We start from the raw sequence: 17,557 nt of genomic DNA, 5'->3' as shown, positions 1-17,557 counted from the left end.
TTTTCTCATCTGTAAAAATGGAATTAATGATAGCACCTCTTTCACAGAGATGTTGTGAGTGTAAGGTGAGATAATATGTATAAAGTACTTTGTAAATGTGAAAGCATTATATAAATGCCATTATTATTTATCCTAATTATGTAAAAAAATGGAAGAAAAATCAATATCAATATGGGGCCACTGATCTTACCTTTTTCAGTACAGTACTTAGTATTAGTTCTTTAAAAGAAAAAACATATAATTTACATATTATATTAGCAAAAATGTTCAATTTTGTACTATTGGCCCCTGATAAATGCATTCCTAAAAACTGCCTCTAGAACAAATAATGTAACTTTAGTTTTTCTGTTCTCTTCCATTATAAAATCAGAGATGCTTAGTAAGAGGCGGGTGGAATGGTCCCAAGGCATAATAAAAATCACACTTTGGAAGATAGTAAAGCTTTTTAAAGCTATTTCAAGAAAAATCAATAATATGATAAAACCTTACTAGTAAAATTCAAAACAAGTAACAAATCAAACATTAGCAATTTAAATATAGCAGGTTGTAAGGATTGATGGGTTTAGAGGCAATTCAGGGAAGCAATAACAATTTGGTTAAGATGCTCTTATGACGAGTAAAACTAAATGTGTAGAAGCCTATTTCTGTCTCAAGTGTAGGGAAAGCTAGCTAGAGTTTACTTATAAATTAGAAGCTTTAGCACCTGTCTTTGGTCATTAAGCATTTATTAAAGAGTAAAGAGAGAACACATGGAGTTCAGGAAGACAGGGAAGCCTATCTACCCTAGAGAGAGAAGAGTTCAACCTGACCTGGTTCTTCTCCCAAGTCTTCTGCCACCAGCACGAGGTTCCAGCAATGAACTGAGAGAACACAGCCCTTCCTGCGTCCCTGGAAGAGGCAGTCCTTACACACTGCTTCAAACTAATTGGCTGGTAGCATTCAAGTCCATTGATTGACATGACTTGAAGGCAATCCATGAATAGAACATGCTGAGGTCAGAGTTCAAATCCTCAGGCTATAACAAAGAGCTTCTTGACACCAGGTTGACCTGACCTTCAGTCAGGCTCTCTCAGCAAGGGGAGGCCCTGGTAATAAATTTCTCACACTCTCAAACTTGAACCACTTCCCCTCCAACACTTTTCATTTTGTATCTAATGCAATTGCCTGGTGTTGAGATGTGTTTCTGAGTCCCTTGACCTGAACTCAGGACTACATAGTTCAATTACATTGTTATTGAAATCAGTTGTTGTGGGCTGTCCTGAGAACCTAACCAGTCTTTTATGACATTGTTTCTATAAGGAGATGTATTCTGACATATTTGCAACTATTCTGTGATGGGGAGTCTTTGTATGCCATATAGCAGGATTGTTGTTTTTTTAGCCCAAACTTTGATCTCTCCAAGACATTAGCTAAGAAAACTCCAGGTCCTAGCAAAATTCCATAAACCCAATTTTGAAGTGATGCTTGCCACACTTGCTGGTTTTAAGTCCGTAATAGTGAAACAAATATATCGGATTGCTGGATAGGGATAGAAAGGAATACCTATCATTTTATTTTTTGTGGAACTTTGACAAAAATAGTGGTAGTATGCAGCAAGAAAAGGGAGAATTAAGCAATGCTAGATCTTTCCTGACCCACAAACTGGTCTTCAGTGGTTACCTTGCCTCCGTGTGGGCACTTTTCTCCCCTTTTCTACCTCCCCTTTATTAAATTGTAAAATCCCCATTAAAATGTAGTCTCTTTGAAAGTAGGGACCATCTCATTTTTTTAGTGCTTTTGTATCCTCAGCACTTAGCCTGGCACATAATATTTCATCAATTCTTTATCTAATCTAGATAAAAAATTTCATTCATATGGGCCACAGAGAAGGCTGGACGTTTTCCTCTCTCTATAATTCACATTACTGAGTAGGTGAACTTTTGGCATCATAATTATCATAATTTAGGATAGCACAGTGGAGCACAACTTAGAAACGGGAGTGCAGAGATCTGGTGGAGTCAAGGGACCTCAGAGGCAACCGGGTAAAATTCTCATCTGAATAGGAGACCTTTCTGTGATACCCCCTAGAGATAATCATCTAACTTCTGCCTGAAGATTTCCAGGGATGGCAGAGCTCATCAGTGATGAGACAGCTCATTTCTCTTTGGGACACTAAGTTTTTCTTTATATTGAGCATTTGGGGAATGCCCCCTTTCTGACCTTTGACAAAGTAATACAAAATTAACCGTTCTTATACATAGTGATCAATCAAATACTTGAAGATCATGTTCGTGTCTTTATTCCCTTGACCAGACCTCTAGGTCTTCTCCCCTCTAGGCTAACCATCTCTAGTTTCTTGAACTGATACCCAGAACTAAACAGGACAGAGTACAGGGAGACTATCATCTCCCTTGTATGCAGCTTAAGGTCTCATTAGTCTTGGCTCCCATGTCACGTCTTGGAGGAGTTTAAAGTCACCGACCTCTACCAGAAGATAAATTAAGAGATCCACCAACTTTTGCACAAGCCTCGTTTAATTCAGGCTCTCCCTGTACACCAAAGTATTACACTAATTCACTCTAACAATCACTGTGACTTAAAAAAAAAAAGTATTGTCTGACTTTCCTGGGAGCACTGTCAATGCCTTGAATTGTATTTTTGGCTGTATAGCTCTGCGATGGGGCTGTTGTATTCAGTGAATGTAATCACTAGGAGTGAGAGCAAATGAAATATCTTTGGAGAAGTTACTTATCATTAGTGTTTCGATTTTGAGGATGACTTAGATTTACCCTGCGTTTGCTGGATCTTCTCCTTACTCCCTGAATTATCCTTAGGCTCTGTGAGGGGGGAAATGCAATGATAATAATAAATACTCTATCACACAGTACATAAAATAACAACTCATTCTCAAAGAGCTAGTCCCTACTAATGTGGTAACCCAATATCCTCTCCCAGAAACATTTGCAAAGAGGAATCCTGATAATGAATGAATGAGATAATTATTAGGGAGAATGAATCTCTAATTGGCAAAACCTCAGGCAGTATAACAAAATGAAGTGACAAAAGTCAGACGGGGTGGGAAAAATATATGGGGACAGCTGAGCTAATTCAGGACAGGGTTGCTGTGCTTAGAAATCTGTTCCCTGACTTCAGCTCCTCTCAGCTGGCCCTTCCTGTCTCAGTTTTTTCCTCTCCTTCCAGTTTAAAGTGGTAGATTTTCTTTCACTCTGTCTATAGAGAGAAGCTTCTGCTTTTGCTTTATGACAGTTCTCACAATAGTGGGAGCTCAAGGTGGAGGAATAGAATAAGAAGGTGTCATTCACTTGTATGATTAGCTTATATTATAGCCTAAACCTGGGTTTTCAACCAACCCTTTGAAGAAGAACAGGCTGGACAAAAGCAAATTCCATTACTCTGAATAGAGATATCTTTCCCGATTGAGGAATAGATCTTTTGTAAAGTTAAAAGCTTCTTATTTTTCACTAAATCTGGGAGTGGCCCCATTTAGACTATTCCCAGTTGGTACTGAATGACTTGCGATGTGAAACAAAGAAAGATTAGAGACATTCTATTTGGTCCCAGGGAGCAGGACGAGGTGTCATGGCTAGAAATTGCAAGGAAACAAGTTATAACTGCAATTAACTATTGGAAGCGGGAGAAGGCTGCCTAGCAAAGGGAGACAGGGAGTCTTCAAGCAAAGGCTGGATGCCCACTTCTTGGGCTGAGAGGCCTTGAAGCCAGCAGGACCTTGTTTCAAGTCCTGGCTCTGACACATAGGGCTGTGTGACCACAGGGAATTACTTAAACTCTCAATATTTTCTGCAACTTTCTAATAGTCAAAGGTGCCAGCCTGCTTTTAGTGGTGGCAGTTTCCTTACCTGGGAGTCCTTTCTACTAATGACTTCATAAATTCAGTCCTGAGGCTTCCTGTATGGTTGCTGAGGTACCTTTGACCTCTGAACCTCAACAAAGTGAGCAAACTTCCTCGATGCCTGGCTTTTTTTTTTTAAGTGGGGTAATGAGGGTTAAGTGACTTGCCCAGGGTCACACAGCTAGTAAGTGTCAAGTGTCTAAAGCCAGATTTGAACTCAAGTCCTCCTGAATCCAGGGCTGGTGATTTATCCACTGCACCACCTAGCTGCCCCAAATGCCTGGCTTTTAAACAAGATTTCCAGGGCATTTACTTGACTTCCTAATACATGTATTACCAATACACAATATGGCAGAGTAGAAAAAGCTCAAGATTCTAATGCCAACTTGGCTGTGTGTGACCTGGACAAAATTTCCTTAGCTTTTCTGGGCATCTGCTTCCTAAACTGCCAAATGAGAGGACTGGCCTAAGTAAGTTCTATAATTCCTTTTAGTTCTAAAATTCTTTGGTTCTAACTAAGTATAAGACAGGAAAGTGTCCTGAATTGTCTTTAGCTTTTTCTAAAACATTTCTGGGGTTATTCTAAACTTAGAATATAACCATCACCTTTCTTTTGAGGGGATTCCTCTTTTTTGTCATCGTCCTCATCCTGATCCTCTTCTTTGTCTGGTTCTTTAATGCAGAGAATATTTAACCGTGCGTTGGCTTTCTCCAGCTCCTTCTCTAGCTCGTGGTTTTTCACAAGGGCTTCATTCAGCTTCTCATTTATCTCTTCATATTTCTCTTCAGCAAGCTGGACACGAACTTCTGTATCTCTGCCATAGACAAGACCCCGGGTTGGTAGGGAGGAGAAATCAATGAGATATGTAGGGTTTGGGGCAGCTAGGTGGCGCAGTGGATAGAGCACTGGCCCTGGATTCAGAAGGACCTGAGTTCAAATCCAGCCTCAGACACTTGATATTTACTAGCTGTTGTGACCCTGGGCAAGTCACTTAACCCCAATTGCCTCACCAAAAAAAAAAAGAGAGAGAGAGAGTGTGTGTGTGTGTTTACAAGTCTCTTTGGTACAAGAACTTTTCAGTAGAAAGAAAGAATTTGTCAGGGTTATCTCTGCACTTCAAGGTTTCTAAATAGAATCTCAGTGTAAGGATGTTCGGAATTCTGATCCTTATATAATGGAAGCAAGGAGATACAACTTTCAGCAACCTTTCATTAGGAATAAGGACTGGGGGCAGCTAGGTGGTGCAGTGGATAAAGCACCAGCTCTGGATTCAGGAGGACCTGAGTTCAAATCCAGCCTCAGACACTTAAAAAAACCTTACTAGCTGTGTGACCCTGGGCAAGTCACTTAACCCTCACTACCCTGCAAAAAAAGAGAGAGAGAGAGAGGAATAAGGACTGGACCCGTGGTTTTATTGAAATTTCCAAGTGAATTTGGCCATCAATTCAAATTCCCTCTACCAGGTAAAGTTAGCACCTTCTCTCAAAAATATTCTTAGAGAATTATTGAGTCCTGAGAATTTAAGTGACTTTCTTAGTACCTCACAGCCAGAATGGGTCAGAGTCAGAAGTCAGGTTTTCCTGGCTTTGAGGCTGACTCTTTATCCACTATGCCACACTACCTCTCATTAACCTTTCATTAATAACTCTCTTTTTTAAAAAAAGGCATCACCCCCTCTAAGAGTTGGACTTATGAGTTCTCTTATTCTCTCTAATCCAAATCAAATAAATCCCTCTTCCAATATCTTTACTTCTAAATTTTCATCCAAAAATAACCTCTTCTATGGATGTCCTTCAAATTTATCAAAAAGTATTCATTGGAGGGCAGCTAGGTGGCTCAGTGGATAAAGCACCAGCCCTGGATTCAGGAGGACCTGAGTTCAAATCCAGCCTTAGGCGCTTGACACTTACTAGTTGTGTGACCCTGGCCAAGTCACTTAACCCTTATTGCCCTGCCCCACCCCCAAATGTATTTATTGACTGCCAACTAGACAGTAAACTCACAGGGAGATGGGGAAAAGAGAGACTCTATATTATCTAAACTTGATACCTCCCCCCACCCACCCAGTTCTGCACACAACTGGTGCATAATAAATGTTGAATTGAGTGGTTTGGTTTTGTCCTTCTTCCTTAAGTTCCACAGATTCTACAGAGCAATTTCCCCCCCAATAATTCTTGCAACTCATCCCTGAATTGGCCATAAAGTAGAAGATGTAAGGGTCACTTTACTGGGACCTTGGTACTACCATGGATGTTAATTTCATTTCATTCATCCCTAATGGGGGAAAGAAGGCTTAAATCGGCTGGCACTGGCAGCCATGGGACTGCAGAGGCATGGGTTGCTGTGGAGTGGGGAAGCAGCATGGCCAAAGACCAGCTGCAATGTGGACAAACTGAAACTATCTTTAATACTTTTCCATTGAATGAAAACAGAGGCTTGATTGAGGGTCACAAAAGAAGCCATTGCTTCAATTCCCTTTAACTTAAACACTGTCTGCAGCTTAAAATTTTTGCTATGTGGAAACACTCCTTGCTCTTTTCCCACCATGGTCACTGGTACTTACAGGAGTTTCATTTGCAAATGTTCAATCAGGGCCAGTGCTTCAAGTCTTTCCTTTTCATTGGTGGTGAATTTAGCAAGCTCAAGGGCTTCTTCCTACCGGGGGAGATATGAACAGGTGAAGGGTCTTGATGAGTAAACCTTCAATTGATTGAGAAGCTCTAGGAACGTTATATTCATAACCTGGTATCCAGTTTTAGCTGGTAGGGACAAGCAACAGAGCACAGCTACTGGTCTGCCTACATAGCTATTCTATCCAAATGCCAAATCAATCCGCTGGGCTGGAAGAGTGTAATGAAAGGAAGAAAAGGTAAAAAAGGTGTTTCCTTTAATGGAATAGTTTACACAGCATGCAAAGTCACCAAATCTTAGGGTTAGAAAAGACTGTTCCCCAATCAGCTGATTAATGATTCCAATAAAGGGGCAGCTAGGTGGTATAGTAGATAGAGCACTGGCCCTGAAGTTGGGAGCACCTGAGTTCAAATCTCACCTCAGACACTTACTAGCTGTGTGACCCTAGGCAAGTCACTTAACCCTGACTGCCTCAAACATCCAGGGCCATCTCCATTCCTATATCTTGCCCCTGGACTCAGATGGCTCTGGAGGAGAGAGTGAGGTTGGTGACCTAGCACAACCCTCCCTCACTGAAATCCAATTCATTGTAAGTCGTGACATCACCCTGATGTCATGGCCCTCTTTGAGAACAAAGGACAAAAACTACTGTTTCAGATAAAAATAAATTTTAAAAAAGAACATTGGGAATGAGTAGAAAGGGAAGAGTAGAGGAATTAACATCCTATACTTAATAAAAAGAGGGAACCCAAAGTTAAAGACACAATTAATAGCATCAAAAATAGGGGGAAAGTGCTCTACAGTAGTCAGGAAATCTGGCTTTCCGTTTGGGCTTTATCACTTGCTAGCGGTGTGACCAGGGGAGTGAGGTGGCACCATAGCTCACAAAACTCTGGGCCTGGAGTTAGGAAGACTTGAAAACCAGCCTCAGACAGTTACTTAGCTGTGTGATCCCAAGCAAGTCACTTAACCTCTGCATGCCTCAGTTTCCTCAACTAGAAAATGAGAGTAATAATGCCACTTGTATACCATGGTTGTTTTGAGGATCAAATGAGATAATCTTTGTAAAGCACTTAGCACAGCACCTGGAACATAGCAGGAACTTGTTATATGCTTGTTTTGTTCCCCATGGGGCAAGTCACTTTACCTACGAGCACAGACACCGCCATATAGTAGAATAAACATTAGATTGAGCCCCTTACCAGCTGTTGGAACTTTACCAAGTCCTTTAACCATTATGGATCTCAGTTTCCTTATTTGCAAATGAAAGGGGTAAAGTGAATGAACCTCTTAAGGTCCCTTTCTGTTCTAAGTCTGATCCTGTGGTTTCTCTGAACCTCAGTTTTCTCATAAGTAAAGTGAAAACTTACTGTACCTCCCTTGTTGTAAGGAAAGTGTTTTGTAAACCTTAAGTGCTAGGTCATTGTTGTTGGTGGTTATTACAGAAAATAAACTTAATATATAAAGACTGGCATAGATTTTAATTTACGATGAGCCAACTTTTTCCATACTACAGTAAATTTTTTTAAAATTGTGACTGTTGGGGCAGCTAGGTGGCGCAGTGGATAGAGCACCAGCCCTGGAGTCAGGAGTACCTGAGTTCAAATCCGACCCCAGACACTTAACACTTACTAGCTGTGTGACTCTGGGTAAGTCACTTAACCCCAATTGCCTCACTAAAAAAAAAAAAAAAATTGTGAATGTTAGTGCCATACCTGTGGCAATTAAAATTATATGGGATAGGGGGCAGCTAGGTGGGGCAGTGGATAAAGCACCGGCCCTGGATTCAGGAGGACCTGAGTTCAAATCCGTCCTCAGACACTTGACACTTAACTAGTTGTGTGACCCTGGGCAAGTCTCTTAACCCTCACTGCCCAGCCAAAAAAAAAAAAAAATTATACAGGATCATCCTATTACTGTCCCAACTTTAGGGAAAATTAGCTGGGGTTTATCATATATTTGTTACTTAGAAATTAGAGGTTACTGCACCAGTTTGGGGGCATTAAGCATATATTAAAATATATTAAATATTAATAAAGAGAGCACATGGCTCAGAAAGTTAAGAAGGAGAGATGAACGGGTACCATAGTGGGCTGCGTCTGCTCCCTCCAAGTTCCAGGGCCAAGAGAGCATGACTCTGTAAGCTTCTGACTGGCCGGAGGACAGCACGCCCTTACACATTCCTCAAAGTTAATTGGCTAGCATCATTCAAATCTACTGGTTTACTGAATTTGAGGGTGGTTCGGTGCAGTGTGTGCTGATGTCAGAGAATGGAGCCCTCCAAGGGGAAAAAGCCTTCAGGTAGGTGTGGTTTTAGTGAGATAACTTCCTGTAGGTAGTCAGCAAGGTCATTCTACATTTCCTTTGAAATTCTCCTAATTCTGGGCTGGCTCTGCAAAACCAGCCAGAGTTCCTGTATGTGTGTGTGTGTTGGGAGGAGGGGTGTCTCTGAGTCTCCAAAACACCCTTTTATTAATAATTTTCTCACATACCAATAAAACTATCAAAAATATTATATACAGCTAGAAAAAGTAATATTCATGTGGAAAAACAAAAGCTTAAGGATATCAAGGAAACCAGTGAAAATGCAAAAGAAGGTTGTCTAGCAGTACCAGATCCCAAACTCTATTATAAAACAATAATTATTAAAACAATCTGATACTGGCTAAGAAATAGAGTGGTAGATCAGTGGAATATAATAGGTATGAATTACACTAAAGTAAATGATTATAGTAATATAGTTTATAATAAACTCAAAGATCCAAGCTTTTGGAACAAAAACTCATTATTTGACAAAAACTGCTGGGAAAACTGGAAAACAGTATGGTAGAAACTAGGTATAGACCAATATCTCACACTGTATACTAAAATAAGGTCAAAATGAGTACATGATATACACATAAAGGGTGATACCATAAGCAAATTAAGAGACCATGGAATATAGTTTATCTGTCAGATTTATGGACAGGAGAAGAATTTAGAACCAAAGAAGATATACAGAGCATTGCTAAATGTAAAATAGATAATTTTGATCCTATAAAATTAAAAAGCTTTTGCACAAACAAAATCAATGCAACCAAAATTATAAGGAAAGCAGAAAGCTAGGAAAGAATTTTTACAACACGTATCTCTGATAAAAGCCTCATTTCTCAAATATATAGAGAACTGAATCAAATTTATAAAAATTCAAGTCATTCCCCAATCGATAAATGGTCAAAAGATAAGAACAGGCAGTTTCCGACAAAGAAATCAAAGCTATCTATAGTCATATGAAAAAATGCTCAAAATCACTATTGATCAGAGAAATACAAATTAAAACAACTCTGAGGTTTCACCTCACAGTTATAAGAGTAGCAAATATAACAAAAAAGGAAAATATTGGATGTTGGAGGGTATGTGGGAAAACTGCAATGCTAACCACTGTTGGTGGGATTGTGAACTGATCCAACCATTCTGGAGAGCAATTTGGAAGTATGCCCAAAGGGCTATAGAACTGTGCATGCCCTTTGATCCAGCTATACTGCTGCTAGGTTTATATCCCAAAGAGAAAAAGACCTATTTGTACAAAAATATTTATAGCAGCTCTTTTTGTGGTGGCTTAGAATTGGAAATCAGAGAGATACCCATTAATCAGGGAATGGCTAAATAAGTTATGGTATATGATTATAATGTAATATTATTGTGCTATAAGAAATGACAAGCAAGGGAGGTGGAGCCAAGAGGGTGGGAGAAAGGCAATGACTTCCCTGAGTTCTCCCAAAGACCCCTCCAAATACCTTCAAATTATGCCATAAGACAATTCCCACAAAAGGATGGGATGAGATAATTTTCCAGCCAAAGACAGCTTAGAAGGTTGGAAGGAAATATCTTTTGTATCAGTGTGAGAGTGGAGCACAGTTCCATATCATGCCACGCAGACCCAACCCCAGGCAGGCCACCAGAGGAGCCTTGGAATCAGCTGTGGCAGCAGCTGCTTCTGGAACTCAGCCCAAGGATGATGAGGGGGTTGAGAGGTTGGCCTGGTGGAGATTAAACAGCACTCTGTTGTTTTGGCCATGCTGGGACCTGGGAAGAAGTCTTGAAAGGCAGCCCAGCCTGGGAAGGGGCACAGGCACACCGGGGCTTGCAGCCACAGTGAAAGAGGATTCTCTTCCAGGTTTGAGGGCAAGCAGGCCTGTGTTTTCTTGATATCAGAGCACAGGCCAGAGGAGTAGTGAATGTGCCTCTCCTTAAATCATACCACCTTGGACCCCCTGAAGCTTGGGACAGTGTGCCCTGGAAGCGGTGCCCCACTTTAAGAAGGAATTAAAAGTCAAGAAATAGGCTAGCAAAATGAGCAAACAGAAAAAAATGCTGACCCTATAAAGTTTCTTTGGTGACAAGGAAGATCAAAATACACCCTCAGAAGAAGATAACAAAGTCAAAGTTCCTACATCCAAAGCTTCCAAGAAAAATAGGAATTGGTCTCAGGCCATAGAAGTACTCAAAAAGGACTTTGAAAATAAAGTAAGAGAAGTAGAGGAAAAAATGGAAAGAGAAATGAGAGTGATGCAGAAAAGTCATGAAAAAAAGTCAGTAGCTTGAAAAATCAAATTAGCCAAGTGGAAAAGGAGGTACAAAAGTTCTCTGAAGAAAATAATTGCTTAAAAATTAGGATTGAGCAAATGTAAACTAATGACTTTATGAGAAATCAAGACACAATAAAGCAAAACCAAAAGAATGAAAAATAGAAGGCAATGTGAAATATCTCCTTGGAAAAACAACTGACCTGGAAAATAGATCCAGGAGAGATCATTTGAAAATTATTGGACAACCTGAAAACCATGATCAAGAAAAGAGCTTAGACATCATCTTCCAAGAAATTGTCAGGAAAAATTGCCCTGATATTCTAGAAGCAGAAGGTAAAATAGAAATTGAAAGAATACATTGATCACCTCCTCAAAAAGATCCCAAAATGAAAACTCCCAGGAATATTAATAGCCAAATCCCAGAGCTCCCAGGTCAAGGAGAAAATATTGCAAGCAGCCAGAAAGAAACAATTCAAGTATTGTGGAGCCACAGTCAGAATAACACAACATCTAGCAGCTTCTATATTAAAGGACTGGAGAGCTTGGAATATGATGTTCCAGAGAGCAAAGGAACTGAGATTACAACCATGAATCACCTACCCAGCAAAACTGAGTATAATCTTTCAGGGAGGAAAATCAGAATTCAATGAAAGAGAGGATTTTCAGGCATTTGTGATAAAAAGACCTGAGCTGAATAGAAAATTTGACTTTCAAATAAAAGACTCTAGAGAAGAATAAAAAGGGAAACAGGGAAAAGAAATCATAAAGGATATTAAAAGGTTAAACTGTTTACATTCCTACATGAGAAGATGATACTTGTAACCCAAAAGAGTTTTCTCATTATCAGAGTAACTGAATAGAGTATATTTAGACAGAAGGCACAGGTATGAGTTGAATATGATGGGATGATATCTTTTAAAAAATAAAAGTAAGGGCTGAGAGAAATATACTAGGAGAAAGGGAAAGGGAGAGGTGGAATGGGGTAAAGTATCTCACATAAAAGAAGCAAGAAAAAGCTTATGGAGTGGAGGGGAATATGGGGGCGGTGCGGGGGAGTGAGTGAGCCTTTCAGCAGAATTGGTTCAAAGAGGGAATAACATACACACTCAATTGGATATATTATATCTATCTTACCCTGAGGGAAAGTAGGATGGGAAGGGGATAAGGGGAGAGGGGTAAAAGAAGGGAGGGCAGATTGGGGGAGGGGGCAGTCAGTAGCAAAACACTTTTGAGGAGGGATAGGGTGAAAAAAGATAGAAAATAGAGTAAATATCAGGGGGAGCCAATAGGATGGAGGGAAACTCAGTTAGCAATAGTAACTGTGAAAAAATTTGAAGCAGAGGCAAAAGCAATGTAAGATGAGAAGGAGGAGAAAGAAGAAGAGGAGGAGGAGGAAGAGGAGAATAAAATGTATGGTACTTACTTTGTTGAGCTATTGTGAAGAAAATTCTTTGTCAGATATATGGTACTATATAAATGTTATCTATTATTGTTGCAATAATCAACCTCATGGGCTTATTGTAAGGAAATCTCTCTTTAAAGTACTATGTAGCCTTTTTTTGCAGGTTGGTGGGGAGTGAGGCAGCAGCACCATGAAGGCCTCGGGCACCCTGAGAGAGTATAAGGTAGCTGGAAGATGCCTGCATACTCCCAAGAGTCCAGTGCCACCTCTTTATCGGATGCGGATCTTTGCTCCTAATCATGTTGTAGCAAAGTCCCAATTCTGGTACTTTGTTTCCCAACTGAAAAAGATGAAGAAGTCTTCTGGAGAAATTGTATACTGTGGACAGGTCTTTGAAAAGACCCCTCTTTGGGTGAAAAACTTTGGCATCTGTCTGCGTTACGATTCTAGGAGTGTCCCCACAACATGTACAGGGAGTACAGGGACCTGACCACTGCTAGGTGGTGCAGTGGATAAAGCACTGGCCTTGGATTCAGGAGGACCTGAGTTCAAATCCAGCCTCAGACACTTGACACTTACTAGCTGTGTGACCCTGGGCAAGTCACTTAACCCTCATTGCCCTGCAAAACCAAACCAAACCAAAACTAAACAAAAACAAAAAATAAAATACTATATAAATGTAGTTGACTATTTAAAAAAATGATGAGCAGGATGCTATCAGAAAAACCTGGAAAGACTTACATGAGCTGAGGCAAAGTGAAATGTACTGTATATGAAATAATAGCAATATTGTAAGATGTGAATGACTTAGTTATTTTCAGCAATACAATGATCCAAGACAACTCTGAAGGACTTATGAAAAATGTAATCCATCTACAGAGAAAGAACTACTGGTATATGAATACAGATTGAACCATTAAAAAAAAAAAGAAATGACAAGCAAGATGATTTCAGAAAGGCCTGGAAAGACTTATATGAACTGATGTATAGTGAAGTGAACAGAACCAGGAGAACATTGTACACAGTGACAGTAATATTGTTTGATGAAGAACTGTGAATGACAACTATTCTCAGCAATACAATGAGCTAAGACAATCCCAAAGGACTAATGATGAAGCATTCTATCCACTGTCAAAGAAAGAACTGACATTGATTGAACATAGACTGAAGCATGCTATTTTAACTTTCTTTCATTTTTTTCCTTTTATTTGAGTTTTCTTATATAAAATGGGGGGGGGGGGGTTGAGACAATTGGGCAAGTGACTTGCCCAGGGTCACACAGCTAGTAAGTGTCAAGTGTCTCAGGTCGGATTTGAACTCAGGTCCTCCTGAATCCAGGTCCGGTGCTCTATCCACTGAGCCATCTAGCTGCCCCAATAAAAATGTTTATTAAAGAAAAATGTGGCTATGAAATATAATAATGGAAAATTTTAATATGCCACCATAAGAATAATATAATGCAAACAGAAAGATAAATGAGAAAGACAGAGCAGAATTAACTGGATTTAATAACTAGATGGAGAGAACTTAATGGAGAAAGGAAATATACATGTTTTTTCAAGTATCCCTAAAACACAAAATCATGTGTTATAAAGAAGTCATAAGAAAATTTATTAACTCTGAACGGCTTATGAATATTATAATCCATCTACAGAGAAAGAACTAATGATATCTGAGAACAATTTTTTTTATAGTTCCTTAATCTGAAGTTTTGTTTTTGTCTGTTTTCTTTTACAACCTGGCTAATGTGGAGATATTTTTCATGACCACTCATGTATAACTTATATAGAATTGCTTAAGTTCTTTGGTGGCGGGGGGGGGGGGGGGAAGGAAGGGAGGAAGAGAAGTTAGAACACGAAGTTTTAAAAAAATTCATGTCAAGATTTGTTTTTACATGTAATCTGGAAAATAAAATTCTAAACAAAGAAAAAAAGAAAATTTAGAAAGTCATAAATTTTATACATTTCATTTTTCATCTCAGCTCTATGACAACAAAACTAGAAATAATTAAGGATAATATGAACAAAAGATATTGAATGTTCATAGGGAAACTAAAGAATGATTTATTAAATAATGCCAAGGTGAAATTAGGTCTTAGGTGGAAGCAAGAATTGTGTTTTTATTATTGTTTACAGTCATCTCAAAGATAAAGAGAATATTGTTCAATGCTTCAGTGATAATACTTACCACAAATAACAACCCGGTGGAGACCACTCCATTATCACTCACAATGCAAGGAGAATGGAGTATGTTCCTTCCTCCCAGGATACTCCTTTGCAAATTTCCCTTGAAAATTGTTTGTTTGTAAAATGGGAGTAAATAATTGCATCTACCTCCCAGGGTTGTTGTGAGGACAAAATGAGGTAACATTTGTAAAGTGCTTTGCAAGCCTTAGAGCTCTATATAAACGCTAGCTGTTATTTTCATACTACGCCATCTGCTTCCTCAATGATATAGCAAGTCATGCTCCAACCTTTTTCAGTGGCTTTATCACCTGACTCAGTCTTCTTCCTGACTTCATTCCTTTTATCATTAGCTAATAAAAACTATCTATCAACATGTTTCTATTAAGTGTATACTATGTGCCAGGAACTCTGTTACATCTTAGGGATAAAAGGATGAAAAAGCTATTATTACATGGTTACTATGTGCCGGACACTGTGCTAAGTAATGCGGAGAAAAATACAAGCAAGCAATCTCTACCCTCAAAGGGTTTGCATTCTAACATATCCCCAGCATTTAGCACAGTGCCTGGCATATAGTAGGTATGTAATAAATGCTTATTGACTGACTAATGGGAGAAGGAGGCCTTGGAATAGGATGGAATATGAGGAATACGAGGAAAAAACTTGAAAGGAGTATGTATAGTGCCTTGGTTTGATGCACAAGGAAAATTAGAATTATTATTAAATTAGAATTTATTGAGTCTAAGCCTCCTGCTCCCTAACCATTCACCATTCATTTAATAAATATTTATTATGTGCCTACTTTACACAAAGCAATACCCATCTACCTAGAAGGTGGTGAGTATAGACTGAGCAGTGCTTATGTCTCAAAAAGCCCCATAATTTCTAGAATTATGAATTTTATCAGTTAGGATTTTTAATATTTTGTGCTAGCACAGACATCTCAATTACACCTTATAATTTTAACCACCCAGTGTTTTTGCCATTTACCTAATCTTATTCCCAATAAGGATTTGACCCTGAGAAGTCCCACGCCCACTGTGGCAATTACATTCTCAACCTGAGTTCAGAGGGGAGCTCTGAGGAAGTACCAAGTTCTCTAGGGTTCACAAAGATTAGTTGACTTTCTATCCTCCAGCATCCCCTCTCTCTGAATCTAAGGGATGTGGTTGGTGTGGATTTATGTAATAGGATAACTCTGAGGTTCTGCCATATTAGGAAACCCCATTTCTTCTCTGAATGTGCTGTATTAAACCAAGCCCTAGGCATGAAAGCATGCTAGAATTAATAATATCTGCCTCACAAGCCACCAGACAAACAGGGATACCATGTTTTGACTCAAAAGGCAAAGAATCAATAAAAATAATAAAATCAGAAATGCATTTGAATAGCTTCTGTCCACCTGAACACCTAGCATAGCTGGTCCTAGATTTTCTTTCTTTCTTTTTTTTTTTTTTAAATTTGTGGTTAGGCAATGAGGGTTAAGTGACTTGCCCAAGGTCACACAGCTAGTAAGTGTCAAGTATCTGAGGTCGGATTTGAACTCAGATCCTCCTGACTTCTGGGCCAGTGCTCTATCCACTGTAGCACCTAGCTGCCCCACTGATCCTAGATTTTCTACAATTTATCTAGCCTATTCCAAATCAAGGGGTTTTAGGAAAGGTTGTGGCCAGGTATTTTTAATGACATAGGTTACTTCCTCTATTTCTAGAGCTAGGAAATGAGTTCATGCAATAAAATAGTATTATTAAATATTGATTCACTTATGGCCTCCATGAAGGTCACAGTCAAGTTTAGGGGAGAAGCAGGGTGGAGGGAGGCACAGGGACCAATTCCTAGTGCCAGAATGTTTCTATCCAGAGTCAATCTCCAGTACTGTTTCTAACTTCTTCCTGGGATATACAGGACCCTGATTGCTCCACCTAGCTTATTCATTGCTGGTGGAGTGGTGGGTATAGTGAAGGATCGGCCAGCTTCTGAGTGAGACTCTATCCACTCCATTCACCATCTAGCCTTCTTTGTCGCCCTGCATCTTTGAACTCCCCTGTATATAGATCCACCTTAAAGTGAATATGACCTCATCTCTTCCCCAACCACCTCATGTCTTTTCATCTCAGCTCTATGAGTGTGGCTCACAGATCATGAGGTAGGGATGCATAGATAACCCGTTACATAATTGATTGTTAATGTCAGGTAGGATCAACTGAACCCGTCTCTTCTTCCTCTGTATCTATATACTGGAAGGATAAATTGATAGACCCGAGAAATCGATGGTGAGGAAGCCTGAGAAGTAGATTGCACACAACCTAGTAAATAAGGAATGAAGCTCAGATTTAAAGGTGAAAGGTCTAAAGAATTAAGTGAGAGTGACTCCTAAATTTAGGAAGGAAGAAAATGTTAAAGGGTCACTTTGAAGAGAAGAAAAGATTAAAGGAGATAACATGTAAAGTGCTTTGCAAACCTGAAAATGCTGTAGCAGTTGTTGTGGTGATGGTGGTGATAGAACACATTATATATGGACCCTCAAACTTTGAAAGGGGCACAAAATTTTTATAATAATTGCCAAGATTGGTATAACAGCTATTAAGTGCCATTCACTGTGCTAAGTGCTTTATAAATATCATCTCATTTGATCCTCACAACAACCCTGGGAGGTAGGTGCTATTATTATTCTCATTTTATAAAGGAGACTGAGGCAGACAGAGGTTAAGTGATTTGTCCAGAGAGCCACAGCTAATAAGTGTCTGAGGTTACATTTGAACTCGGGCCTTTCTGACTCTACTGTGCTACTGAACTGCCCAGAGAGGAGATAAGGGACAAGTCAGAGGGGAAAGAAATGAGGTGAAGAGAAGGGAGAGATAAGGTAAGATTCTCTGCCAGGTAGAGGGATAATAGGCAGGGGTGAGAGGACCTTCCTTT

At 39.5% G+C, this 17,557-nt stretch overlaps 1 protein-coding gene and 1 pseudogene across 1 annotated transcript in view; one reads left to right on the top strand and one right to left on the bottom strand.

The window, feature by feature from the left end:
- Nucleotides 1-4,427: 4,427 nt before the first annotated feature.
- The window catches only part of AXDND1 (axonemal dynein light chain domain containing 1), a 117,938-nt gene continuing 104,808 nt past the window's right edge, over nt 4,428-17,557 (bottom strand). The window contains exons 23-24 of the mRNA XM_044003127.1: nt 6,415-6,506; nt 4,428-4,665 (exon numbers count right to left, since the gene is read on the bottom strand). Coding sequence (XP_043859062.1) covers nt 4,428-4,665; nt 6,415-6,506 — 330 coding nt within the window. The remainder of the gene's footprint in view (nt 4,666-6,414; nt 6,507-17,557) is intronic.
- LOC122753368 lies at nt 12,643-12,968 on the top strand (annotated as a pseudogene).

This window comes from Dromiciops gliroides, chromosome 4 (assembly GCF_019393635.1).
Source record: "Dromiciops gliroides isolate mDroGli1 chromosome 4, mDroGli1.pri, whole genome shotgun sequence".
Lineage (NCBI taxonomy): Eukaryota > Metazoa > Chordata > Mammalia > Microbiotheria > Microbiotheriidae > Dromiciops > Dromiciops gliroides.
This window is presented reverse-complemented; position numbering and strand designations above follow the sequence as displayed.